Genomic DNA, 27,200 nt, shown 5'->3' on the forward strand with positions numbered 1-27,200 from the left:
TCCTGTCATCACGCCTGCAACAGATGCTAAGAATGCTGGGTTCTTGGTGGCTTCTCTTTTCTCAGGAGTCACACTCTTCTAATGCTCCTGGGAGGGACCGTGTCATGATGCCACTGGGACCCAGGCCTTGGGACAGAACTATGACATTCAGCTGAGGTTAGAGGTCATATTACATATCCATGCATATGTGAGAGGGTGAGAAAAACAGGACAGGGAAGGGAATCAGAGTTGCTGTGACTGTTGAGGGAACCCTTGCCTTATTCCCTGTGCACTTCTACCAACATAAAGTCATTGTCCTGTTCGTTAAGAAGTCTTTAGAACAAAGCATTAAATCACTCTCAAACCCCTGCCCTACACCCAGCCTCAAATCTCTCTTCATGGAAGAAGTGGCTGTTTTCTAAGATTAAAGTAATAGATGTCACCATCTGCCACCTATTGTTCTCTGACCCTCTCCTGAATAGTGTGCAGTTGGCAATGGGCCCAGTTGGCCACTTCTGCTCTCACTTGGGACAATATGACTTCAGCATTTATATTTTCCCTTTCCAGTCCTGCCACTCATGAACTAGGTACATGGCCACGCCCCAGCAAGCACAAGGAGCTCCCACTGTTTCAACTCTTCAGTCTGGATCTGTGGTTAACCTTCCCTCCCTGGATAGGCTGAGGAAGATCTGTCTAGCAGATCAAAATTCCCCCTTGGAAATGTCCCGAGGTCCACACTCAGAGGCAACTTTTAAGAATGCTTGAAATGCTCATTTTCTCTGCCCGCTGGGTGTTATCAGCGACAAGACTGACATATGCAAACTGTCCCCAGTTTCTGTTCCTGTTTCTCGATTTGTCACTGACTAGAGGAAAAGATGGTTGTGATTAATTAGGGTAGACATCACCCCAAGAGAAAAACATAACATTAACTTGGTTTTTAAGAAATAACTGAAAAATGGCAGCCAATTAAGATGTCATCTGTAGCATATGTTCCATTATTCCCACATCCTCTTAACAAATGCTTACTGTAGCTTACCTCTTGCTTCCAAGAAGTGCAGATTCCCTTGAGATGGCTCTGTGTCCTAAAGTCCTCCATATTGGGGATTTTTCAACTTTAGCCTGATTCTTCCACGGTCACCAACCTATACACATCCCCTTGAACCCAGGCATCCCTAACCATGCTGAGCTGTCCCAGAGAGTCCCAGTGTCTAGGGTCTCTCCTGCTTTCTCCCAGTACCACCACCTGCCATGCTATACTTACTGAAATTTTGATGATCTTGTCAAAAAGATGCACTTGGGGTCCGATGAAATCAAAGACAAAGTACTGTAAAACATGAAGTTCATCTTGGTCACCAACCCTCAGCTTACCTCTAAGAACCTTGCTCTTGGAATGAGTTATACCCTTTAAGTTGTTTTCAGTTGTTTTGTATTATTTTACATATTATACATAAAATGCCAGCAACCACATTTTTGCATAGGATAAGTATTCCTCTAAAATAGATATAAGTAGTATTTTTGGATCATGGATTATGTACATGTAAAATTTTAATAGTATTAAGTTTTCTCCCCTGAGGGACTAATAAGCTGTATTCATTATTTTTCTATTGTTATGATAAAATGCCAGGACCAAGGCAACTTATAGAAAATCAAGTTTATTTTGGCTTATAGTTTGAGGGGGACAAGGATCTGCCATTGTGGGGAGGCTTGGCTCTGGAGCAGAAAGCTGAGGGCTCCTGTGTCAACAACAAGCCAGAAGTGCACTGGGTTTTGTATCTCCAAGCCCACCTCCTGGACATATTTCCTTCCTGGGAGGCTGCACTTCCTGAACCTCTCCAGACAATGACCCTGAGTGATGACCAAGGTTCACAAATACAAACCAGGGGGTGGTGCATTCTTATGCAAACTCCTACAGAATGCATTTTACATCCTGGCTTTTGCTGTATCTTTTCCAACCCTTGATATTGTTAGTTTGTTCTTTCTTTCATTTTTTTTCTTTCTTTCTTTTGTCTTGTGATAGGTGAAAGGGGTATATTGGAATAGTTTTTGAGTGAACTCATTTCAAATATTTCTCAGACTTTTTCTGTTTCAAATATTCTTGGAAAATTACTAAGACTAGCCATGGAGAGAATGAAAAAAAAAGATGAATGATAGAAATTGTTAATACTGGAATATTAAATTTCAGAGTTAAAGAATTACCTTGGTGTTGGCAATATGTCTCTGTTGGTAAAGGGACTTCTTCAGAATCCACATGGTGGAAGGAGAGAACTGGTGCCTGCAAGCTGTCCTCTAACCTCCATATGTATACAAGTGTCCACATGCTCACAGACAGGTAATTAACTAAAATGTTATGCAGGCGGATCCCCAAAGTTGCAATATAGAAATATAGAAAGACTAATGGCTAAAGAACTTCATGATTTTAGTTATTTCTGGCTCTACAGCCTTGCTTTGGGTCTCCCGAAGAAGGCACTAGATGTATAGTACAAGTTTCACAGACGTTGAGTCAGGCACCTCTCAAGTGAGGTTGTAGAAGTTAAAGGTGCATAGGATGGGGAGCTAGGTAGAGGAAGAACTGTGGGGTAGGCTGGGAAAGACTGGGGCAGTGTTGTGCCCTGGGCTCTTTCCTTTGCTTTGAGCTGTAGCTATAAAAGAAATATAACTTGTGGATGGACATGCCAGTGGGAAGAACAAATACTGGCATTTCCTCCCTAGAGTGATATAGAAAAACAAAAATAAACAGCCACATGCTGTACTAGGATGTCTTTAAAAATGGCGGTGGTCCTCTAGGCTGAGGTGTAGCCCCATAGTAGAGCTCTTGTCTGGCATATGTGTTTGATCCCCAGCACCATAATAAACAAACAATGATAAATAATCATTAAAGGTAATGATTTCAGTTTAGTCAGAAAACAGGTATGACCTTTAAAGAAATTTTTCATATGTAACACACACACACACATGTTCCAGGGTTTGTTGGCTTTCAATGTTGCACTCTCCAACGTCTCATAGACTCTGGGCCTGCACCCATTTTCCTAGCCAGCAAATATTCAGTAATCCCTGCTTTCCCCTCCAACACCTGACGGCCTCTGCCTTGCTGTGACCTGAGCTTGCCTCCTGTTCTTTTTCTTGGTTCCCTACTTGCTATAGTATGGTTGGGCTCAACTTGACATCATTTACAACCAAGATTGCAGGCGTAATTATAACATCTAACAAGTAAATGGGCCTTGCGGTTTTAGTGAATTTTCATACACACTCTTTAATATCACATCTGTGCCAAAAGGATGGAGGGAGAAGTGAAACACAAAGAGGGAAAGTAACATCTGGGAAGCTCAGGGGCAACCCTGGCCCAGAAGAAAGAACTAATGGCTCAAATGTGATTTGGGGAATTTCAGTTAATGTCATTATCCATTCTGTCCCTGTCTCCTTTGTAGATTACTGCTAGCATAGTAATGAAGACTGCAGCTTTTTTTTAAGCAATTCATATTGTCAGGCAATTGGTGGTATCCAAGTTTTAAATGTCTACATCCTATTCCTCATCAGTTAGGCCATGTAAGTATATTGTAAGCACACACCAAAGGCTAAAAGCTTTAGTATCTGTGGATGAGAGACTAAGCAGTTAGTATATTATGGCACAGAGAGGTGATGGAAAATTCTCCCAACTATGAAGCAGAAATCAGCTTAGCCTGTGTGACCAGCTACTTAGCCTGTGTGACCAGCTATGCCCTATCCTAGAAACCATTGTTCTGTAAACAGAACAAGGCTCAGGGCATCTGAATGTGCTAGTGGGCATTATTTGTATCTCTATGCGTGCTTGGACTCTTGCTGAAGGTCCTCCAGTATCATGAGAATGGATCCCTTCAGGGGTGAAATTTAGGGTATCAGGGTCCAAACATTAAGTGAGATTTTCTGCTATACATTATTGTAATTCTGCCATACACACACACACACACACACACACACACACACACACACACACACATATATATATATATATATATATATATATATATATATATATATATGTTTACCAAATACCATTTTATTTACAAAGAGACACTATTTAGAAACCTTCCTCTTTGGAGTCTTCTTTTAAAATTTCTATTCATCCATTTGGCTAGGAATTTCATAAATTCATTCTTTTTACTAGCTGAGTAGTACTCCATTGTGTAAATGTACCATAATTTCTGTATCCATTCCTCTGTTGAGGGGCATATATGGACCTGGAGGGCATCATCTTGAGTGAGGTAACACAATCACAAAGGAACTCACACAATATGTATTCACTGATAAGTGGATATTAGCCCAAAACTTAGGATACCCAAGATATAAGATACAATTTGCTAAACGCATGAAACTCAAGAAGAATGAAGACCAAAGTGTGGACACTGTGCCCCTTCTTAGAATTGGGAACAAAACACCAAGGGAAGGAGTTACAGAGACAAAGTTCGTAGCTGTGATGAAAGGATGGATCATCTAGAGACTGCCGTATCCAGGGATCCATCCCATAATCAGCTTCCAAACGCTGACACCATTGCATACACTAGCAAGATTTTGCTGAAAGGACCCAGATATAGCTGTCTCTTGTGAGACTATGCCGGGGCCTAGCAAACACAGAAGTGGATGCTCACAGTCAGCTATTGGATGGATCACAGGGCTCCCAATGGAGAAGCTAGAGAAAGTACCCAAGGAGTTAAAGGGATCTGCAACCCTATAGGTGGAACAACATGATGAACTAACCAGTACCCCGGAGCTCTTGTCTCTAGCTGCATATGTATGGAAAGATGGCCTAGTCAGCCATCACTGGAAAGAGAGGCCCATTGGATTTGCAAACTTTATATGCCCCAATACAGGGGAATGCCAGGGCCAAAAGAATGGGAATGGGTGGGTAGGGAAGTGGGGGGAGGATATGGGGGACTTTTGGGATAGCATTGGAAATGTAATTGAGGAAAATACGTAATAAAAAAAATATTAAAAATTAAAAAAAAAGAAAGTATCCAAGGAGCTAAAGAGATCTGCAACCCTGTAGGTGCAACATTATGAACTAACCAGTACCCCGGAGCTCTTGACTCTAGCTGCATATGTATCAAAAGATGGCCTACTAGGCCATCACTGGAAAGAGAGGCCCATTGGACATGCAAACTTTATGTGCCCCAGTACAGGGGAACGCCAGGGCCAAAAAATGGGAATGGATGGGTAGGGAAGTGGGGGGGGGGGTATGGGAGACTTTTGGAATAGCATTGGAAATGTAATTGAGGAAAATACGTAATAAAAAAATATTTTTAAAAAAATTTCTATTCATCTTAGAAAAACACAACTGTTTTTGCTTTCCAACAAAGTATGCTTACTTCAAATTCAGTAATTAAAATTTCATTGTGGCCCCTGTGGAAAAGAATGTCTACTATCTCTCTAACCAACATCCAGGGTTCACTGACTGCAACCCCAGTGCTTATTAAGAATGCCAGTGAGCTTTTGTGAGATAAAGAAGTGGGCCTCTTTTCCTCTCCTGTCTACTGCCTTGTTATCAATGCCTTGGGACTGTGTAGAAAGAGTTCAAACTGGGCTGTGACCTTAGATGGGAACAGGAAGAAGCACCAAGTGGCTCAACTCTTCTCCTCGCCTGTGAAGAGGACGTGGGCCCAGAGGATGCTCTGTGACTTACTTCATTATAAAATGGGCTGTTGGTCCCTTCCTTCACTGTGGGCCCAGAGGATGCTCTGTGACTTACTTCATTGTAAAATGGGCTGTTGGTCCCTTCCTTCACTGTGCTTTGCTTCTTGTCATCCCCAATCTCAATGGTCACAACCGGGTCGATGTTCTCGCCCACCAGCTGACGGGCCTCGGTGATGGTGACGGTGATCTACAACACAAAAGAGTGCCCACACCACTTGCTTCTCATTGCTCTTCAGTCTCCTGACCAGGGAAGCTGGGTAGGAGGAACCCATCACTTACTTGATAGTTTTGAGATTTGATCTCCCCATCATGGATCTTAGTCAGCAGTTTTGCTCTATTAAAGTAAAGTGAAATATGTATGTGTGTGCAAGTATAAAATAAAAATAAATAATGTAACAGCAAATTAATATATCTCAAGTAAGAACAAACTTCAGACTTGTAAACCACGGTAACATTTCCCCAGGAGATTCTAGGCTTTCATTTACACACTATCACAGAGTCTCTCTACATCTCTGGTGAAATAAACATAAATAGACAGGTGACTTAAGATTTCTATGACTCAGTTTCCCTACCCTAATGACGAGGCTAATAACACCATTTATACCACAAGGCAATTGCTAGAATTAACTAGTGTAATGCATACAGTCATTTAACCTGGTGTCCAGCAAGAGTAAGCACTGGAGCTTTTTATATGGAAGGTTTTCCACGCTTTTTCTATCTCGACCTAATAGAAATGACAATTCCTCAGAAAGGCAGAGGCAATGATGGGTTGAAGGAAGGATTTGCCCTTTGCTGGGTTAGTTTTAGACCCCGGAACACTTCATCCTTTCTAAAAGATGTAATTTTGAAGGTTGTGATTGCTTTTGATTGGACTGGTAAAGAAGAAAATTGGAAGGCCTGACCAAAGGGCCATCTTACCGAGTTTCACAGTCACAGTGAATTCGGTTACCTGACTGTCTCAGGTAATTGAAAATAGATGGGAAACACCTGAGAACTTAGATATTGGCTAATCATGGGCAGACAATAAGGATCCTGTTACCACAGAAGCAGCAATGGGTGGAAAACAAACTGAGATGAATTTGATTGAATGTTGTTCTTTTGACTTCTAACAGTGAGATCGTGTACCTGCCTCCATGCCTCTGTAACCTTCCTTATCTCGAAAAAGCTGACTGCAAATCAGCCCAGTAGAAACTACTGTATGCTGCAAAAAAATAATCTCAAGCCTTTTGAATCAGACTGATCTGAGGTAGAAAATGTATTCTCCTCAATTTTGAACTGTAGCTACCACCAAGCCCGAGCTAAAATCACTAAGCTGCCAAATGACTACAGACATGTGAATGAGAATTGGCCAACTATCTGGGAGCACTAAAGCCATCTCACTGACCCACAGGCTTGAGAACAATAATAAAGGTTTATATTAAGACACTGATTTGGGTGTCTTAGCTTTGTTCTCTTTTTGCCATCACAGCCAACTGACCCAGCATGTGGAAGCCAGCTTCTTCTGGGCTTTCTCTGGTAGTTTAGGAAGCACCTCTTTTGGGAGAAACAGAGAACTAAGGTAATTAGGATCATGATGAATTAAAAAGCAGGCTAAGGGACAGCTCCCAAGCCTGCCTTCTGGCTTTGTGTTCATTCCTGTGCTCCCAGCAGCACAGCTCATCCTGAAGCTAGTGGGACCAGAATTGTGCTGAAGGCTGGCCAGCATCTGAAGGTTGCTACTCTGAGAGAAGTTGAATGGACACAGAACTCTCTTCCCATCTTACCCCTTTGGCTCCTGGTGGACAGAAACTAGGTCTTTCCAGTCTTCTGAGAGCCTGGCATACCCAGGGTGCAAAGTGAGTGGGCTAACTATACAAACACCATACCTTCTCTTTGAAGGAGCCGAGGGACCAGGTGCAAGGGAAGCATCATCCTTAGTCAAGTCTTCTGGACCTTCCTGATGAGAAGGCCCTTCCTGTGGTATTTCAGACTCGCTACCATCTAGAGAAGCAAATGAAGAAAGAGGATTTTGTTAAGTATATGATGGTAACCAAGCCTCCACTTTCTGCCTACCACTATGGAAGGCACCGGAGCCCCTACCACTATTGAATTGGATATGGTATTAACAGAAAAGCCAGGTAGACAGATGCATAGTTTAATGTGTGTGTGTATCCATTCCTTTGTAAGAAGGGATAGAAGGTTCAAACAAACAGATGTACAGACTAAGGAAACCTATCTAAGACCTTGAGAAAAACAAAATAAATGAAACAGTCGGGAAACTCGAGGCAAGATCCCAGTGAGTGGTCATTCTTAAATGTGCTAGCCAGCTTCTAACGGTGAAAATCTCATGCTGTAAAAAGACAGGGTCTCTTAGCCATTCTGACTGGTGTGAGATGGAATCTCAGGGTTGTTTTGATTTGCATTTCTCTGATGATTAAGGATGTTGAACATTTTTTCAGGTGTTTCTCAGCCATTCGGTATTCCTCAGGTGAGAATTCTTTGTTTAGCTCTGAGCCCCATTTTTAATGGGGTTATTTGATTTTCTGGAGTCCACCTTCTTGAGTTCTTTATATATATTGGATATTAGTCCCCTATCTGATTTAAGATAGGTAAAGATCCTTTCCCAATCTGTTGGTGGCCTTTTTGTCTTATTGACGGTGTCTTTTGCCTTACAGAAGCTTTGCAGTTTCATGAGGTCCCATTTGTCAATCCTCGATCTTACAGCACAAGCCATTGCTGTTCTATTCAGGTGACAGCAGATGCTGGCGAGGATGTGGAGAAAGAGGAACACTCCTCCATTGTTGGTGGGATTGCAAGCTTGTACAACCACTCTGGAAATCAGTCTGGCGGTTCCTCAGAAAATTGGACATAGTACTACCGGAGGATCCCGCAATGCCTCTCCTGGGCATATATTCAGAAGATGTCCCAACCGGTAAGAAGGACACATGCTCCACTATGTTCATAGCAGCCTTATTTATAATAGCCAGAAGCTGGAAAGAACCCAGATGCCCCTCAACAGAGAAATGGATACAAAAAATGTGGTACATTTACACAATGGTGTACTACTCAGCTATTAAAAAGAATGAATTTATGAAATTCCTAGGCAAATGGTTGGACCTGGAGGGCATCATCCTGAGTGAGGTAACACAATCACAAAAGAACTCAAATGATATGTACTCACTAATAAGTGGATATTAGCCCAGAAACTTAGTATACCCGAGATATAAGAGACAATTTGTAAAACACATGAAACTGAAGAAGAACGAAGACCAAAGTGTGGACACTTTGCCCCTTCTTAGAATTGGAAACAATCACCCATGGAAGGAGTTACAGAGACAAAGTTTGGAGCTGAGACAAAAGGATGGAACATCTAGAGACTGCCATATCCAGGGATCCATCCCATAATCAGCCTCCAAACAATGACAGCATTGTTTTTTGCTGAAAAGGACCCTGATATAGCTGTCTCTTGTGAGACTAGGCCGGGGCCTAGCAAACACAGAAGTGGATGTTCACAGTCAGCTATTGGATGGATCACAGGGCCCCCAATGGAGGAGCTAGAGAAAGTATCCAAGGAGCTATAGAGATCTGCAACCCTGTAGGTGCAACAACATTATGAACTAACCAGTACCCCAGAGCTCTTGACTCTAGCTGCATATGTATCAAAAGATGGCCTACTAGGAAAGAGAGGCCCATTGGACATGCAAACTTTATATGCCCCAGTACAGGGGAACGCCAGGGCCAAAAAGTGGGAATGGGTGGGTAGGGAAGTGGGAGGGAGGGTATGGGGGACTTTGGGGATAGCATTGGAAATGTAATTGAGGAAAATACGTAATAAAAAAAAAAAGACAGGGTCTCATCCCTGGGTCCCACAAGTGGCGCCTCATAGAGTGAAAGCTGAGCAGGGCCGGTAGGAGCCACTGCAGACACAGGAGTGGCTAAGGAGACAAGGAGATGATGCTGCGTTATCATGTGGGACCTCATTGCATCATCACAAGAAGGAGCAGACGGAGATTTTTAAACAGGGTCAAAGACAGCTGTGGGACTCTGGAGACAAAGATTAGCCTGACCCCTATCTATCACAAAGCAAGGAAGAGTACAGCCTCACCCCACCTTGTTATGGTTTAGATCTTACATGTCCCCAATGTCATGTGTTGAATGTCTGGTGGTCAAATCATGCCATGCCTAGGAGGTAGGAGACCTGTAAGATGTGGGGCCTAGTGGAAGGGAGTTAAGTAACCAGGGACATGTCTATGCAGTAGAGGTCGGGATCCTGGCCTGCCCTGCTGTTACTCTACAATGAATTCCTACAATGCTTGGTTCTTCTGCTGCCTAAGAACCAAGCATCCATGGACTGAAACTATGAGCTAAAAATACGTATTTCCCCCTTATCAGATGGTCACCTCAGGAATTTTGTCATAGTGACAGAATGCTGAATGATGCAGAAGTTGGGAGGGGGAAGAAAGGTTCTTCAGGTTTTTGGCCCACAGATGCTGACCCATGGATCAGGCATCTAGGCATCATAACCGTGAAAGAACGCATGTGTTAAGCTATCAAATTACCTACTCTAGGGAGAGCAGGTCACTAGGAAGCCCCAAGGAAACAGATTTATAAGAACTTAGCAAAGCCAAGTGAGTGGACTGTAGTCATACCCTCAGATCTGCCCATCCTAAGGGGAGGATGCTGATGTCATTCATGGGAACAGCGCCCGATGACCCAAGTTTGCCACACATGTGCACCTTACTTACCTTGTCGTGGGTCTATGTTTTCCTTATCTATAGTGAAGGCAGGGCTGGTGCCTGATATACCATAAAGTCATTAGGAAGATAAACACAACAGTGCCCCAGCTCTGTGCCTGTCACAGCCTAAGGAAGCTTAAGTGAGTCAGAAAGAATTTCCTGATCTTTTTCCTTCTATAAAATGATGATTATATAAGGAAAGGGTCTTCAAAACTGTTTAAAGCAATCAGGTTCTTTTTATAGATGCAAGTATATATTGAATCTGTGTGTGTGTGTGTGTGTGTGTGTGTGTGTGTGTGTGTGTGTGTGTGTGCTTGTGTGTGCATGCTTGCATGTGTGCATGTGTTCAAATGTGTGCACTTGTGTATGCATATGTGTGCATGCATGTGTGTATAAGAATTATGTATTTGTATTTTTAAAAATCTCATCATCTAGGAGTTTCTACCCATGAATCAAAGCAGAACTAGATATTGGGAAGGGAAAAGTCTCAAAATGACACACTCTATGCCAAAAGCTCATTTGTTTTAAGCTTTCCGGATGTCATTCTGAGCGATGGAGATGAGGCTTTCCCCTACGGCATCCCAGTAGCTGTTCCAGGGCCTCTGAGACTCAACTAGAAGTGCATCAACTGAATTATTTCTAATGTGCTTTCCAGCTTTGACATTTTTGGGTTCTGGTTTTAACCAGACAACTATGCCAAAACCAAAACAAGACGAACAAAACAAAACAAAACAAAACACCATAGAGAGAGACTCCATCAGCCCACTCCTCAGGCATGGCCACATTTGATTCTCTGTAGCAATAGAGGAGAGCTGGATGAAGAGGTCTCAGTCAGGAAACTCAGGCCAAAGCCAGACCAAAGGGTCAGCAGAGGAAACACTAGTGCCGGGTTGAGTGGCTTGTGGCCTTGCAGCAACAAGATAAAATAAATGCCTATTCTCTGCAGATGACTGAGCCTTATATGTGCAGAGCTTCTGGCATTAGATGCAGATTGCAGTAAGCATCCTCAGGTACCTCAAAAAGTGAGACAATGTGCAAGGTTGGATGCTGGAGAGGCAACTAACAGACCATGGGCCCCTTCCTCCGGGGCTTACACGCTGGAGTTCGAGAGAGACCTTTCAAGGTAGGAAAGTCCCCCGCAGCAGCTTCTTTATGGCCAGCACTCCTTTGCCCATTGATTTATGATGCTCTCTCACTCACCATGTGTGCAGAGTGATCTTCACAAAACCAAAATGAACGATAGCACATGACCTCTCTTAAAGCACCCCAGTGGCTTCCCACCCCTACTTAGAAAACAATCTGAAGTCCACATGTGACTCAGTGTGGATGTCCTGTCCCATCTGGCTTCCACCTGCTCCTCCTGACCACCTGGCCTTGCCACCCTTCTCTGTTCTCTGCTGACCCAAGACTTGCTCAGTTCTTTCTGGACTAACCTGGGTTTCCATTCACAAAACACACACACATACACACACACACACACACACACACACACACACACACACATAAACACACATAGACACACACACCTGAACTTACATCTCTGTTGTTTGTTCCCTTGTGGCCCCCTTCCCACTTTGAAAGTCTTGCTTTGACCGTGACTCCCAAGAGGGCCCTTCTCTGGATGCACTGATAATCTCTGTGTCAATGAGCCAGGGATCTAGAGACTCCCGAACAGGCTCCCGCTCAGCCCAGTGTATAGCCTTCCTTGTATTTTCTTCACTTGTAATGCATTTCCTGCAGAGATGGTCCTGAGTGAGCAGATGCTGTGACTGAGTGGGATGACTGGAGGGGCTTTAGGGTGATGTGGGTCTAGGGAGACCACAAAAGTTCATGCTGTTATCAGGGCTCAATGCAGCTGCTCCATTACTATCCCATCCTCCTAAATGAGGAAAGAGACAGAGAGAGAGAAAGGGTAGAGGGAGGAAGTGGAGGAAGGGAGGGGAAGGGGGAAAGAGAGGAGAGAGCTTTTACCCAGACCTAGAAAGAAGGGAAGTCAGGTTGAGTCAGCCTTCCCCAGAAGAGTAACTTAATTCTTCCAGCTGAGGGAAGCAGCCAGTTGGACTTCAAGTTCCATCAAGGCCTCTTTGAACTTCCTGCTGAAGTCCCATTGTACAGATCCAACCTAAGAACAGAGGTTTAGGGATCTGTGCTATACATCCTGAGGCAGAGGACAAGTCGAGAAAGGTGGGAACTGATCTGGAAAGCAGAGGATTTCTGCCCAAGGTTGTCTTCCCTCCATATTGGCCCTACATTAAATGCTAGATCTAGCCTTGTGCCAGACACTTACCATGTATTCCACTAACATTCATTGACTATGGAAATAAATGAATGGCCACAGGAATTACCACTTACTGAGCAACTAATGAATTGATGGGTTAGACTCTAACAATTAGAGTAACAGTCATTTTGGCATAATCACAATCCCTCAAAATATACATGAAATAGACATTGAGGGTATCCAAACATCACACACACACACCAAAAGCCCTAGCTTCCTAAGCTAAACCAAGAAGGAAGGACCAATGATTTTGCTCTGACACCCATGTTTGTCCCTTCCCTAAAGGACCAGCCCTTCCCAGCTTGATGGATACCATTTACTTTCTGGGAGGGGCTGGTGGCCCTCTGCCCTGTTTGTTTTGTGGGCTGAAGACTCTTAGCAAGAAGTAGCCACAGAGCTAGCTCCCTTGGTGTGCCTGGTATTAACTGCTCTTATCTCCTCTCTGCTGGCCAGTGAGGGAGGAGTCCACAGCAAAGGCCACCTCACCAGCCAGGAAAGCCCAGGCTCTGTCAGCTTTCCTCCTTACAATCTGTGGGCCGCATTCCAGGCAAGCCTCACCCATTAGAATCTCTCAGTAACAGAATCTGCTGCTCAGGGTCATGCATGATACGTGTCAGGTCACAAGTAGCAGAAGCTCATTAAATATGTCATATATGTAGATTATTTCATAAGGCCCTGGAGGGAAGGGAGCATATCTTAGTCAACCTGGTGGCCTCAGGACCTAATTTCAAGGACCAAAAAAAGATCCAGAGCCTTTTAGATCTCCCATCCATATTATCAATTTGATTGACTAAACAAACGTTCCTACTAAGGTCTCATGTGTGGGAGGGAAGCAGGTTGTGCGTGTGCACGTAGAGTCCAGAGGTCAACTTTAGGTGTCTTGCTCAGTCATCCTTCATCTTGACCTTTGAGCCTGAGCTAGACCTTACTGATTGAGCAAGACTGGCTAGTCAGCCTGCCCCAGGGACATCTGTGTCTGCCTCCCTAGTACTAAAATTGTACATTACTGTACAGTGAGTTCTTAGGAACAAACTCAGGCCCTCAGGCTTGTATAGCGAGCAGTTTACTGATTGAGCGATCATCCTAGCCTTCCTACTAAGTTTTAATTAAGCCTTGTAGCCACAAAAAATGTACTGCTCTTGCTCTCCATCTGTGGTGGTTTGAAGATGCTTGGCCCAGGGAGTGGCACTATTTGGAGGTGTGGTCTTGTTGGAGTGGGTGTGGCCTTGTTAGAGGAAGTATGTCACTGTGGGCATGGGCTTTAAGACCTTCATCCTAGCTGCCTGAAAGTCAGTCTTCTCCTGTTTGCCTTCAGAGCAAGACGTTGAACTCTCAACTTCTCTTGCACCATGCCTGCCTGGATGCTGCCATGTTCCCACTGTGATAATAACGGCCTAAACCTGTAATCCAGCCCCAATTAAATGTCCTTTATAAGAGTTGCCTTGGGCATGGTGTCTGTTCAGAGCAGTAAAACCCTAACTAAGATACCATCCATGGGTAATTAATCATTACCACCAGCATCTCAGTATAAATGAGTGTCTGTTGTTTTTTAAGACTGAGTTTCATGCAGAGCGGGAAGAGTGGCTTTAGGTGGAGCTAAATGGATACAGGAAAGCTGTGGTGGATGACAATGATGCATCTGAAGACAGGTAAAGATGAATTATTTCCATTGTACTATTTGGGTCTAGGAATGCCAGCCTCTAACTGGATGTTATCAAAGCCACTAGGAAGAAGTCTCCAGGAAGCCATCCAAGACCACACTTGAAAACCACAGATGCAATTTGATTTTATCAATGCCAAGTGAGGCTCATTGTGAGACTTGGTCTTCACTTGGCAGGAGGAATGATCTGTTCAGAGCACAGAAAGTCAGGCAGCCTGGACTGGCTTCCCAATGCAGCCACTTCCCAGCAGGCTCCCCCATGCTCAGGGCAAGCTGACTGATGGGTATTCTATGCAGACAGACAGAGCCCACTACAGAAGGATCTTCTCCTACTTGGTTTAAGCACTTCTATTACCATCTTGAAATCCCTCGTAATTTCTTAACAATGGCTTTACATTTTCACCCGCACACCCCTGCCTTAAAATTTCTGCAGCCAGCCTTCACCAATGCATAATTTACAATCTCTCCCTGTCTCTGTAACCTTGTTTGGAAAGCTGGAGTAACAATCCCTGCTGGTAAGAGGGGGTTAAATCAGACCAATATAGAAAGCTCCCTCCCATCTTACTTTGAGAATCCTTTTACTTTGAGAAACACCCTAGATCCTCCCCAGAGCCATGTGAGGTTAGCTTGTCTACCCACGCCATGCCCATTTGATAGTGGGAGACTCAGAACTCCTGAGTCACTTATCCAACAAATACAAAGGCAAAAACTGAGCTTGAACCCATCACCACTTCCTCGTGTGGACCATTCCATGGCCCAGCAGGTGTCTAGCACACCCCTATTTGCCAATGATGTCGGACCCTGGGGTGATTTCCCTGAAGCCTGCACCAGCATTCGGGAGAATCGGGGAGACAGGCAGATTATGGTGTCCTACCCCATAGACATCCACATTCTCAGACAAGGTGAGGACCTTTGGCCTGGATAGTGAACCACGCCCCATCCTCACATCTCACCTTGTGCTCCCTTGTTGGTGAGGACCAATCCCTTCTCAGCTTTATCTTTCTTCTTCTTTTTCAGCTTCAGCCCAAACATTCCCTTTCTGAAAAATAACAAAAACAAACAAACAAAAAAAAACCCAACTCATCAATACAGTCATGGAAATGAGTCCTTGCCCCTGCTGGGAGAAAGCAAGACACAGCTGGTGAGACCTGCTGACTGGCCAGCCACCTCATCTACACAGGGTGGAGGTCAAAAGACACCTGATAGGAAAGCCTTCCCAGTCCTCTTGGTTATCCCCCTTTTTCCACAAGCCACCTCACATGAGAGGGGCAGACTGGGGGGTCCTAACCACTCTAGTTCAGCATCTCTCATGTCTCCTGACTTGCCTGTGCCAGGTGATATGATCAGCTCTTAAGGGGAATGACATCATTTGCTAATGACAGCAGTCGTCTCCTACCCAACTTACAGAGGAGAAGTCAGAGAGAGTTTCGACAGTTTCTCAGGCCACACAGCTCCTGGAAATCTGCTTAGTTTACAGTCTACTATCGGCAGAGAGGAACCTGAATCTCCCAGTCCTCTCTGCAGAGCCATCCCTTCACCGGAGCCAGGCTCTCACAGGTTCTGAGGTCAAGAGGCTATGCTCCCTGTTGAGGCCATACCATAAGCACCCTGATCAACTGCTATATAGTATATGCTCAAAATGGAAGCATAATGGAGACTTCAATTGCTTTCACACTTCACGTGTGTTGCTTTGGGCTACAAGAGGGTCCACTGAGTGGGTACCTTCCCCAGTCCTCTCTGCTCCAAATGCACACTTCCTAGACCTATGTTTCTGAATGTGGGACTAAAGAGGTGGTGGAGTTTCATGGGCAAGGTCAGACTGCCTATCTCTAATCTCAGAAATGTCTTCATAACCCAGAACAGACCCTTGAGTTCTCCTAATTTCAAGATCCCCATAGGGAGAACAGTATGTGGAAGGAAATTATCACAGTACATGGAATGTAAGTTGCTCAATGAGTCTTTGCTGTGGCTGCTGCGGCTGCTGCTGCTACTGCTGTTGTTGTTAGTGTTGTTGTTAGTGTTGTTATTCTGTGAGCTCTGGGCTAGCCTGGGATACCTAGTGAGACCCTGTCTCAGTCTCCTCTAAGGGATAAGATTAAAGCCAACAAGCAGAAGAAACAAATCTCCATTTGCTTGATGTACTCAGCTTTTTCTTAAGCTTTGTCATTCTTTGACCTAAGTTAGGGCACCAGCTCACCAATGCGGAGCAATGGAGTGAACAGAATTAGAGGGGAGGGAGCCCCTATCCCTGCAGGTCTGCAAACCAAGGACACTGCTAAAGATGGCAGACTGAGGACAAGCATCACGATGGAACTCTGGCCTAGGGGAACTAGGGTTGTTGAGAGTGAGCTGAAGCAGGCCTAAAATGCAGAGAATGGACTAGGTTAGCACCCAGACATGGACTGGACTTCTCCCTCCTTGGGGAAGACATATGGCCTCTCTGAGCCCCAGCTTCTTCATTTTGTATGATGGAGAGATACCAGGGTACCTGCTTTATGGCCCACATGGGAATAAAATGCAGCAAAATAAACAGGGCTTAGCGAGTGCCTAGTATACAGGTGGTGGCAATGAGTGCTCTCTGGGAGGGAATGTAATCCTAGAGCCCCATAGAAACTTCCAGAGCATGAATACCAGGAGCCTCCTCTTTCTGAATTGTCTAAGAGAGCATTCCTAGTGCTAGCTATTGCTAGTCTCTTTTCAAAGAGTATCTGCCAAGCAGGTGAGCCACATCTGGGGAGCCACATCTGGGGAGCCACATCTGGTCCTTTCCAATCCCTGGAAACCATGCCTGTGCTCCTCAAGCTCATTGCCATGAGTGGTTCACGGAAGCAGAACCTCATCAGGATCTGCTGGCGGCTGCCAGGGCTGAGTTATTTCCATCTGCAAAGGGGACGCTGTTCCTAGTCAATGATAATGGTACCAGAAGGAGACTCAGAATACACAATACGAGTGGCCTGACATTCTGACATCTCCTAGATTAACCCCTGACTAAATCATTGGGGCAGAGCTGAGAATGCTACCAAGGCAGAGGGAGACAGTGGTCCCCATACTTTGATAAGGTACCCTTTTCTTTTCTTTCTGACTTTCTGGCTTGCTCTCTCTCTCTCTCTCTCTCTCTCTCTCTCTCTCTCTCTCTCTCTCTCTCCCTCTCTTCCTTTCCCTCTCTCTCTCTTTCTCTCTCTCTCTCTCTCTCTCTCTCTCTCTCTCTCTCTCTCTCTCTCTCTCTCTCTCTCCCTTCCTTTCTTTCTTTCTTTCTTTTTTTGTTTTGTTTGTTTGTTTGTTTTTGTTTTTTGAGACAGAGTTTCTCTGTATAGTCCTGGCTAACCTGGAACTCACTCTGTAGACCAAGCTGGCCTCAAACTCAGAAATCTGCCTGCCTCGGCCTCCCAAGTGCTGGGATTAAAGGCATGCATGCACCACCACTGCCCAGCACAGATACCTTTTTCCCTTTGAAACAAAGAGAGCTTGACATTGCTATCCATTGGAGTCCCTAAGGGTTTGGGCCTTTAAAATAAACAAAACAAAAAACCTGATGTCTTGAGGTTCCTTCAGAAAGCTTTACTTAATTGAGGGCAGGGCTGGAGTTCAAAAGCCCTTGTGGAGAATTCATATGTCTGCAGAATAACAAAAGAAATCTTCCAGGAATGGTCCCAGGCATGTCTCACTTCGTGTTGCCCCTTACTGAAACGCTACTACCAGTTTGGGGAACATACAGGGTGTCTGCTGGAGACAGCGAGTCAGCTGTCAAAAGTGCTCCTGGAAGATGCAGCTTGGGGTAACTGTGTGACCAGGTACTTTGAGCTTTTCTTCTCCAATGTGACACAAAGACAATTATTACTCAACTCAAGATGATATCAAAATAGGAGATACATTTATAAAGTATCAATGACAAGATAATAGGAATCTTAATAATCTTATAATGAGCCATGTGACAGAGATCACATTTTCCATCTGATCTCTTAGGATTGCCACAGCATACCATGGAGTAAATACCATTCCTATCATTTCTTATAGAGTTGGAGCTTCTCTACCAAATCAGGAAGACTTGTCCAGTGAGTCTCCAACATATCCTCCATCACACTTGCCTTCTCCTGCTGATTACTCTAGCATGGAATTCCAAAAAGACAAGGCTCCCCAGCTCAGAATCTATGACATCTCCTCCCAGGCAACCCAAGAGAAGTTAAGAGACACACAGACACAACCATACCAACCTGGTCTCCTCAGGGTGAAAGCTACCGTGACTCCGATATCTGTGTCCAAACAAGAAGAATGTTAAACAAGGCCTGGTTTAGACTAGATTCTGCCCATCCGCTTGTAGCATTGGTGAAAAGCACCTGGAATGCCAGGCACAGCTAGTGGGGCATCGAGGAGAAGGGGCCGGACTGGCGTTAAGCTTTTAAAGCCACTTCCTAATTGTTTCATTGATGGTGGGCATAGAACTCCAAGCACAAGGCTCTTCTTTAGAGGGCAGTCCTAAGGTTAAGTAAGTCTCCTTTCCACTGGGTCATTATACAGACACCCTCATTGAGCTTCCTGGTGAACTATTTATAGAGAGCTAGACCCATATCTTTAGATAGCTAATTTCATGTCTTTTCTATGGCTCCGCGGAACCAGAATTAGAAAACTGCTTGAAGCCAGAGTTGTATCATTTCTTAGTTGGGTTGCCAGATTCCCTTCCAGCACCAGCATTTCCAGCTTCACTGAAGAACAGAAACAGCTTGGGCCAAATGGCCAAGCACCGGGCTAGCTGTGCCAATGGTGTGACCACTTACAGAGATCTGTGCTGCCTCCTTCCCATCTAAGAGGCCAAAGGACACAAGTTGCTCGAGTATTTCATCTTCCAACCACTCAGTATCAAAATCCAGTATAGGAAGGGAACAAAACCAACCCAGGGCTGAACACTGAATTTCTCTCTAGGAAAGCGTCAGTACCTTTAAAGGTTAAACTATACATAATTATATGTTTAATAGAATTTTTTACTAAAAGAATGGATTTACATACCATTAAGTCTATCTTAAAAAGGATTGTTGACATGATGGCACAACTATGTAATCCCAGAGGCAGGAGGATACCAAGTTCTGAGTCAGCCTGGGCTACAGAATGAGACCCAATTCCCAAAACAAAACAAACAACACCAATGAAAATCAGTCTTCTGCCATTCTAAGGTTATCCAAAACCTTAGATAAATTCCCAGTTGCTGGAAATGATCATATCAAATAAATTAATCCAAGCTCAAAATGAAGACTGTATGTTTTCTCTCATTTCTGAATCTTATACTTTATATAGATTGTGTGTGTGTGTGTGTGTGTGTGTGTGTGTGTGTGTGTGTGTGTGTGTGTGTGTGTGTTATGGCATGTATGTTATGTGGCATGAAGTAGAATCTAAACTATCTAGTAGAATAAAGGCAGCTAACAGGAGGGACTGGATGAGAAAGAGGAGGTGGGAAGGATGGGGAGACATGCTATATAAAATGTATACCATGTACAATGAGCATATACCAGTTAGCATATTCTTTAAAGACTGGAGAGATGGCTCAGACTGTAAAGTTCTTGTGTTGCAAGCATAAGGACCAGGCTTTGTTCACAGACCAGGCTTTGGGCACATGTGTCTAAGTGGGCACATGGGAACAATAACCAAAAGGCCAGGCATAGTGGCACACACTTGGATTCTCAGTACTGGAGAGGCAGAGACACACTCATGAGTGTGATCCATCTGCCTCCACCTTCTCAGTCCTAGGATTTATAAACACACACCACCACACCCATCTTTTTTACTTGGGTGCTAGGATTCAAACTCGTCCTCATGCCTGCATAGCAGGGGCTTTATTGACCCAGTTTTCTTTTTCATTAAGGGAAATTGAAAAGAATGTTCTCAACCAACAGGAGAACGATACACATTGCATTCAGAATACTTTGTGGACACCCCTGTTTAGGGTGCACTTTTAGCTCAGTATCCCACCCTTTTCCATTCACCCCACCACTATACTGCCACAGCATTGACTATCCTTGCTTCTTTCTTAATCATGGGCTCAGTCCAGCCATGGAGGAACACAAGAGGAAAAATAGCTGGTCTGCTATGGGGTTGAAAAAGGTCCCTGGCCAGCTAATGGCCAGAGTGGATTGAATACCAACTCTTTGTTCAGTGGGAATTCACTAAGGAAATGGATGTGCTGTTCCCAGAGCCCCATTGGCCCTTGTTTTATACATTCCAGCCCCGATACTCGGCATGATGAGCCTGTGGTGATTCAGCTTGACTGACAGGCATGAAGAACCTGGATGTTTTCAACTACAAGAAGTCATCTGAGTTTAGTAATGCACCTCCAAGGACTCTAGTCTGTGCCCCCTCTCCCTGTGAGTTCTCAGAACCCAAGACAGTTTGGGACTGCTCTGAAGCTGCAGTGCAGGGAACTAGGCCAGCTGAAACCACCCTCCCAGAATTCCTCAGAAATATTTACCAAATGTTCAAGAGCAAAGTAGCAGGAGAGTGGAACTGGAGGAGAGCCGCAGGAATGGGGGGGGGGGGGGGAAGTGGGTGTTCGTTCTTCTATGCTTCTCACTCATTCCTCTGCACAATGGCAATGGTTACTATGAATGCCATCTTCCTGGGGCTTGGAGCTCCTTTCTTCCTGGGCTAGGTGCCTCCCTCCTCCCAGGCTTCTCCTCTAATGAACATCCTCCTCCCGCATAGGCATTGGCATGTCACACGTGGCTGAGCTGGCTATAATACAAGGAAAATCGAGAAACAGATTCTAACTGTGTAGTTAGGACTTTGTTCTTTCCATCCCAAAGCCTTCTCTTCTCTTGCCTTGGTCCCTGAGAAATGGTGCCTCTTTCCCATCCTGCCTTCTTTACAAGCCAGCTCACCATAGATCTAGTCTCTACTCTCCTGAATGCCAAGGAAGCAATCACTTCTCCACCAAACTACACTACAGGTAGCTTCTAGGGGGCATTCTCTTCATTGACGATTGATATAGGAGGCCCAGCTACTATAGGAGGTACCATCCCTGGATGGATAGTTTTGGGTAGTATCTATGCTCTGCTGACTGTAAAAGGACAAGAAGTGTCTTCCCTTTGTCCCAGAACAAACCCTTTCAGATTTTTAACCACGTCAGCTTTTTCTGCATTTCTGTGCAGCCTAAGCCTTCTGCTTCCAAGATCTTCTGTTATCTTTCTGTAGAATGAAGAGTTTGGTGGTTGGCTCAAATTCCTTTCTTGGGATCATTCCTGTGAAAGTGGGAAATTTCTGTCTGTCCTTGAAATTTCTTCATTTCTTCTGATCCTAATGCTAAGGTGGAAGGAAGCCACTGAGACAGGTATACCTTCCCTTCCTATAGGTGAGTCTATCTGGTTCAGAAGGAAGCATTTACAAGCTAATCTGGACTCCAGTCCAGCCTTTCCTTAAAGACGGTCTCCCTCTAATCCAGCTAACCAGCACCACAGACTATATTTGGATACCTATTTGATGCCCCAGTCTAGTTCTCTGTGGGCTTTGACCTGTGAGGGGATAAATGGGGTATGGCTACAAATTTGAGAACACCCGATGTGCCAACCTATAACAGATTTTACAACAGGTGACAGTCATGAAGCTTTATCCTGGGTAAAGAGGGTCTTATGGCTTAGATGTAAAATGTTCTCCATAGAATCAAATGTCCAAACATCCAATTCCTAGCTGATGGCACTGCCTTGAAGGGTGAATTTAGGAAGTGAAGTCTAGCTGCTGAGAGCAAATTCTGGTTGGGTGCAGAGTAGAAGCGCGGTTGGTTTGGTCAACTTCATGCCAACGGGAGCCATCTGAGAAGAGGGCACCTCACCTGAGGATTGTCTCCATCTGAGTGGCCTGTGAGCATATCTAGGGGGCATTCCCTTCATTGACGATTGATATAGGAGACCCAGCTACTATAGGAGGTACCATCCCTGGATGGATAGTTTTGGGTAGTGTCTATGCTCTGCTGACTGTAAAGGGCAAGGAAGCTACTTTTGCAGTGGAATTGATGGCTGCAGACTCAGAGTTGAGAAAGAGGCACATGGAAGGCTTTTGTGGCAACCAACTCTCAAAAAGTAAGAGCTTAGAAAACCATCAAAGAGAATTCTTAAAAATGATGACCAGGATGCTGAAGTGTAGCTTTCTACAATTGATGGTTTCTGGCGGGAGTCAGGGTGGGGAAGGACTTAGTTTTCTATAAGGAATGGGCCAATGGAAATTTGACCATGCTCTTGCGAGTATATGGACAACACAGATTAGACTTGTGTTTCCTTGTTCTCCTCTTCCTTCCTCTTCCTCCTTCTCCTCCTTTTCCTCTTCCTTTCCCTCCTCCTTCTTCTTTTGGGGAGAGGGTTACAAGTGTAGAAGGGACAGACCTGGGAGGACTGGGAAGTGAGTGTGACCTGGGTACATGATGTGAAACACCCAAAGAATCAATAAAACAATATTATGTTGGAAAAAAGAGCAAGCCATGAGAAACAAGCCAGCAAGCAGCTTTCCTCCATGGTTCTGCATGGTTCCCCTCAGTGAGGGACTGGAATCGAGCTGTCTAAGCCCTTTCCTGCCCATGTTAGTTTTGGTTGTGATATCTTTATCACGGCAATAGAAACCAAACTCGAACAAGGGGATTTCAGGGTTATAGATCTAGTCTGTTTCCTGTTCTCTCTCTACCTCCTGTCTGCTCCATGATAAGACCAGTGGTCTCACATACCACAGACAAGAGCTGGTACTGCCAACAGGATGAACTGTGTGCTCCAAACGATGAGTCAAAATAAATCTTTGACAGTTGCTTCCATCACAGTGACAAGAAAACTAAACAATAGAAACGGGACCTATAGAATCCTTTCGAACAATGCTATTTGTTCTCGTAGACATCAGATACTGGAAAATGCATGCCTTTAAATAACTCTCTCTGCTGGAGATACTAAAAGTCTTTAAATGCTGGTGTGGACCGTGACCCTCCAAATGGATGATGTAGTATTCAGCCTTTCCGAATGGCTATGACCCCATGACTACTGACCTATAGAACACTGGAGAACAAGAGTCCTGGTAATGATAGTGTTCCCGGCACACCCATGTGTTCCCCGCCACCTCTAGGCATCTGCTGGCCTCGCTCAGGACACAGACAAATTCCTACTTCATTCTCTACCTTTCTGGTAGCCTAGGCCACTCAGAAGCCATCTTTGAGAACTAGAAGGGCAAAGGACTTTCTTCATCCAATAGATTTTAGCTACAACCACCCTTAAGGTTAACATCATGCCAAGGAAGCACATTAAGCCTGAGATCCTGTGGTAAAGAGAGATGGCATGCCACGCATCACCTCTGCAGTGCTTCATTCAGCTCCCCAGAGCCATAAAAATCTGAAAATTGAATTACTATCTGAATTTATCAGGACACCTATAAGCAAGAACAATAACAAAATCAATATACCTCTTTGTGCCAGAGACAAAAATTAAAATCATAAATAAAATACTATGAGAATAAAAATTTTTAAACTTGAGAATAAATCTAAAAAATATGTGTGATACTGCTACACTGGAAAAAATAAGATAGATGGAGGAATAAATAGTGCATGCTTTCAAATAATAAATACAATAATAAATTTCTTTAGCTTAATTTGGAAATTATTATTTGCTGTGTTTATTTTGCAAAAAATAATTTACTTTGCAAAAATTTGTAAGAATATACTAATGATTGGTGGAATTGTGTGTGTTTGTGTGTGTGTTGTGATAATTCCAGAAAACATTTAGTTTTTTTTAAAGATACATTCTAGAGTTAAAATCCCTAGCTCTAAGCATTTGTTCAGCTAATCTGAACAAATCTTCAATATATTTGTGCCTCAGTTTCTTCATTTGTAATATAGAACATAAAATATGCCCCTCTTATAGGGATGTTGGGAAGACCCAAGAGATTGTACATGCAGGATACAGTTTGCAAACATTATCATGCTATCTCCCACAGACGTTGGTTAAATTAGAAAATGGAATCACTGGCATCCTTATGTCCTTATAGGCTCTCTCTCTGTTGTTTGTCTCAGTCCACCTGGCCCTCAGATCCTGTCCTTCATCCCAGTGGACAGCTCCTCCTGAACTTGTCATATGCTTCTGCCTCACTCTGGGACTCCTGTTAAGGTGCCTTTCTCCATCATTGCCTGTCAAGATTCAAATCGTTCTTCTGGGCTAAGTCACCACTTCCTTTGATGTGACATGTTCTTGGTTTGTGGGAGGAGCAGGTCACTCATCCCTCTGGCCTCTGTCAGCACTCTGTCCTTTTCTTCCTTATGGCATTTGTCACACTGACATAACGGTTTTTGAAAAGGTGTCACTTGCCTTCATTAGACGTTGAGCGTTTGAGGGCAGCAGGTGTGCCTGGTTTTGTCTGAGCCCAGATATCAATCACAATATTTTGGTATGTTTGGTTAGGAACAGATGAATGATTCAATAGAACTTACAGTTATATGAGTCAAAAAGAGTTAAAGTCAGTGTGAGACTGGGAGCAGAAGAAAACAAACTAAACTGTCAGTGGTTGGCTGAGCCTTGGCCCAGTGCTCACCCTGGAACTGTGGAGAGACAGTAAACTATCCACTTTGTGGCCCGGGAAGCCATTAGTACTCTGTTAAATGGGACATCAGTTCTGGCCATCATCAAGCCTCTATCTGTTTCTTACAACAGCCCCTTTACCAATGCATCTTTCCCTTTCTCCTCATCATGGTTAAGAATCTCCTGTTGCCTCGTGGTTTTTCCTCCCATGTACGAGATCATTCAGGAAGAGTATATGAGGTTGTTGTCTGTGTTTGTTTCAAGAACTTTGCCACACACAGGTTTACAGAGATAAGCGCAGCACAGTTCCTTAGATGGGGCATGCGCAATGTGGGTGGAGACCTAGACACCCACAAACTGTAAGAGCAATGTAGGAAGTGCCCTTTTGAATGTAGAGTAAACTCTTTCAGAGAATGAAGAATCGCCTGCCTGGACCTGGGAGGGTCAAGGAAGGAGTGAAAAGGAGATCCTTTTCTAATTGGACTCTAATTGGGTCTTAGAGGAAAGAAGATCCGGAGGAATGCGACTGGGAAGAATGAACATGAACTGAAGTCCTACTATGTGTCAAATTCCTTTGCACACCACACTATTGTTCATATAATGATCACAGCACTGGAAGGAGATAATAGCACTCTCAGTTCAAAACATAGACATTAACTTAAAGAGGCTGAGCCACTTGACCAAAGCCATGGGTGCAGGCAGGGTTCAGACCCCAAAGCCAAACAAAAGTGCCATCAGGATCTTCCTCTGACTCCTCTAGGAGACTGGAATGGTCAGAGGAGCTCTTCATAACTAGCTGTGAATCAAGGGTCTGTACCAATCAGAAATGCATCTTTGCCTACCTCTGATACCATCCAGGCCATAAACAGGAGTAAATTAAAGCCTTCCTCAAGCCCCCATCTCTCCATTAAGAATATAAGGCCTTCCTTAAGGGGCTTCCCCAGAGTTAAAACCTCCCTTCCCATCTCCTATTGAAATATCAGATCTGATGAAACAACTCCTCCAGTTGTGATAGACATCAGAGTTCCAGTTTTCCCCATGTATTCTCAGACACGATACCGTGTAAAAGGCCTGGAACTTCACAGTCAGCCCCTGGTAATTCATAGTGTTACATAGTATTATGCAACTCTTAAATATTCCTCTAAGTGTTCCCATTAGCTACAATCTACCGTATTTCTTACATTCTCATAACAAATTCACTGCCTCCGACTACCTGATAACCTGGATCACTTCAAGGTCTAAATGATGGTTAGTACCAACTGTCAAGGTGACAGGATTCAAAGCCACCTAGGAGACAAACCTCTGGGCATGTCTGTAAAGGAGTTTCTAGAATAGGTTAATTAACAAGAGAAGGCCTATGTGAGCCTTATATAAAGAGAGAAGTCACTATAACTGTAGACAGCTCCATTCTACAGTCTTGGTCCCTAAGAAAGCAAGCAGAGCACCAGCATCCATCTCTCTCTGCTTCCTGACTGCAGATGCAGTGGGAGCAGCAGCTTTGTGCTTCTGTCTCCATCCCTCCCCTATGATGGATGGTGCCCTGTGACTCTGAGATGGTACCCCACAACAAGCCGTCCTCCTTAAGTTGGATCTGTCAGATATTTTGTCATGAGACAAGTAACTAACACAGCAGAGAAAGGATCAAGTGCAGCCATACCTGGACCCTTGTCAAGCTCTGCCATTTGGGAACTGTCTGAAGACCTAGGAGAAGACAGCACAGGGTGTTCCTTTCGCAAAGGTTGATGGTAGGCAGTCAAGGGATGGGAAACTTTGGAACAGCAGCAGCCAGTAGGCCTAAAAGTGGCTCGGTAGCTGCCGGGATTAGCATCATTCTAGGTGATACAACTCAACCCTGGAAGGTCTCAAACTCCAGTAGCATGTTCACACAGAAGATGCACACCAGCCTTTGGCCATGCTGCTCTGCTTCCCATAAGTCCCAGACAATGCCATTCCCTGGGCCAAGTCCAAGATAACATTTAAAGAGATGCCTCTCTATGGTGCCAGAGTTCTTCTTTGCAAAAGCTAAGGCCATGTAAGAAAACCCCCTCCCCCCTTGGCATGCCTGGGGTGTGCAGTGGAAGGAATCCATGTCACTCTCTTCAGAAAGACCACTACAAAAAAAAAAAAAAAGGAACAGGCTGGGCATGCTGGTGCATAGCCATGGATCCTAGCACTCAGGAACATGGGACAGGTAAAAGTGCAGCCCTTAGTTAAAAAAAAACAAAAACAAAACTCTTCCACACACTCCTCCTACACCTCTACCACGCATGCGCACATTCCGTGAATCCTTCTAGGCAGAGGTTCAGATCCATGTCTTCTGCAATGCTCTCTACAACAGGCAAGTCATGGAATCAGCCTGGGTGCCCACGCAGGATAAAGAGAAT

The 27,200-nt window shown here is 44.3% G+C and overlaps 1 protein-coding gene across 2 annotated transcripts in view; it reads right to left on the minus strand.

Annotated features, from left to right (window-relative positions):
* Positions 1–15,328, minus strand: part of Fer1l6 (fer-1 like family member 6) — a 116,986-nt gene extending 101,658 nt beyond the window's left edge. For both annotated transcript variants that reach the window (XM_085831348.1, XM_085831347.1), the window contains exons 1-5: positions 15,250–15,328; positions 7,509–7,623; positions 5,923–5,977; positions 5,699–5,830; positions 1,241–1,303 (exon numbers count right to left, since the gene is read on the minus strand). In XM_085831348.1, coding sequence (XP_085687474.1) covers positions 1,241–1,303; positions 5,699–5,830; positions 5,923–5,977; positions 7,509–7,623; positions 15,250–15,328 — 444 coding nt within the window. The remainder of the gene's footprint in view (positions 1–1,240; positions 1,304–5,698; positions 5,831–5,922; positions 5,978–7,508; positions 7,624–15,249) is intronic.
* Between the last annotated feature and the right edge of the window lie 11,872 nt (positions 15,329–27,200).

The sequence above is a fragment of the Mus caroli genome, unplaced genomic scaffold (assembly GCF_978045245.1).
Source record: "Mus caroli unplaced genomic scaffold, Mus_caroli_1 scaffold_16, whole genome shotgun sequence".
Lineage (NCBI taxonomy): Eukaryota > Metazoa > Chordata > Mammalia > Rodentia > Muridae > Mus > Mus caroli.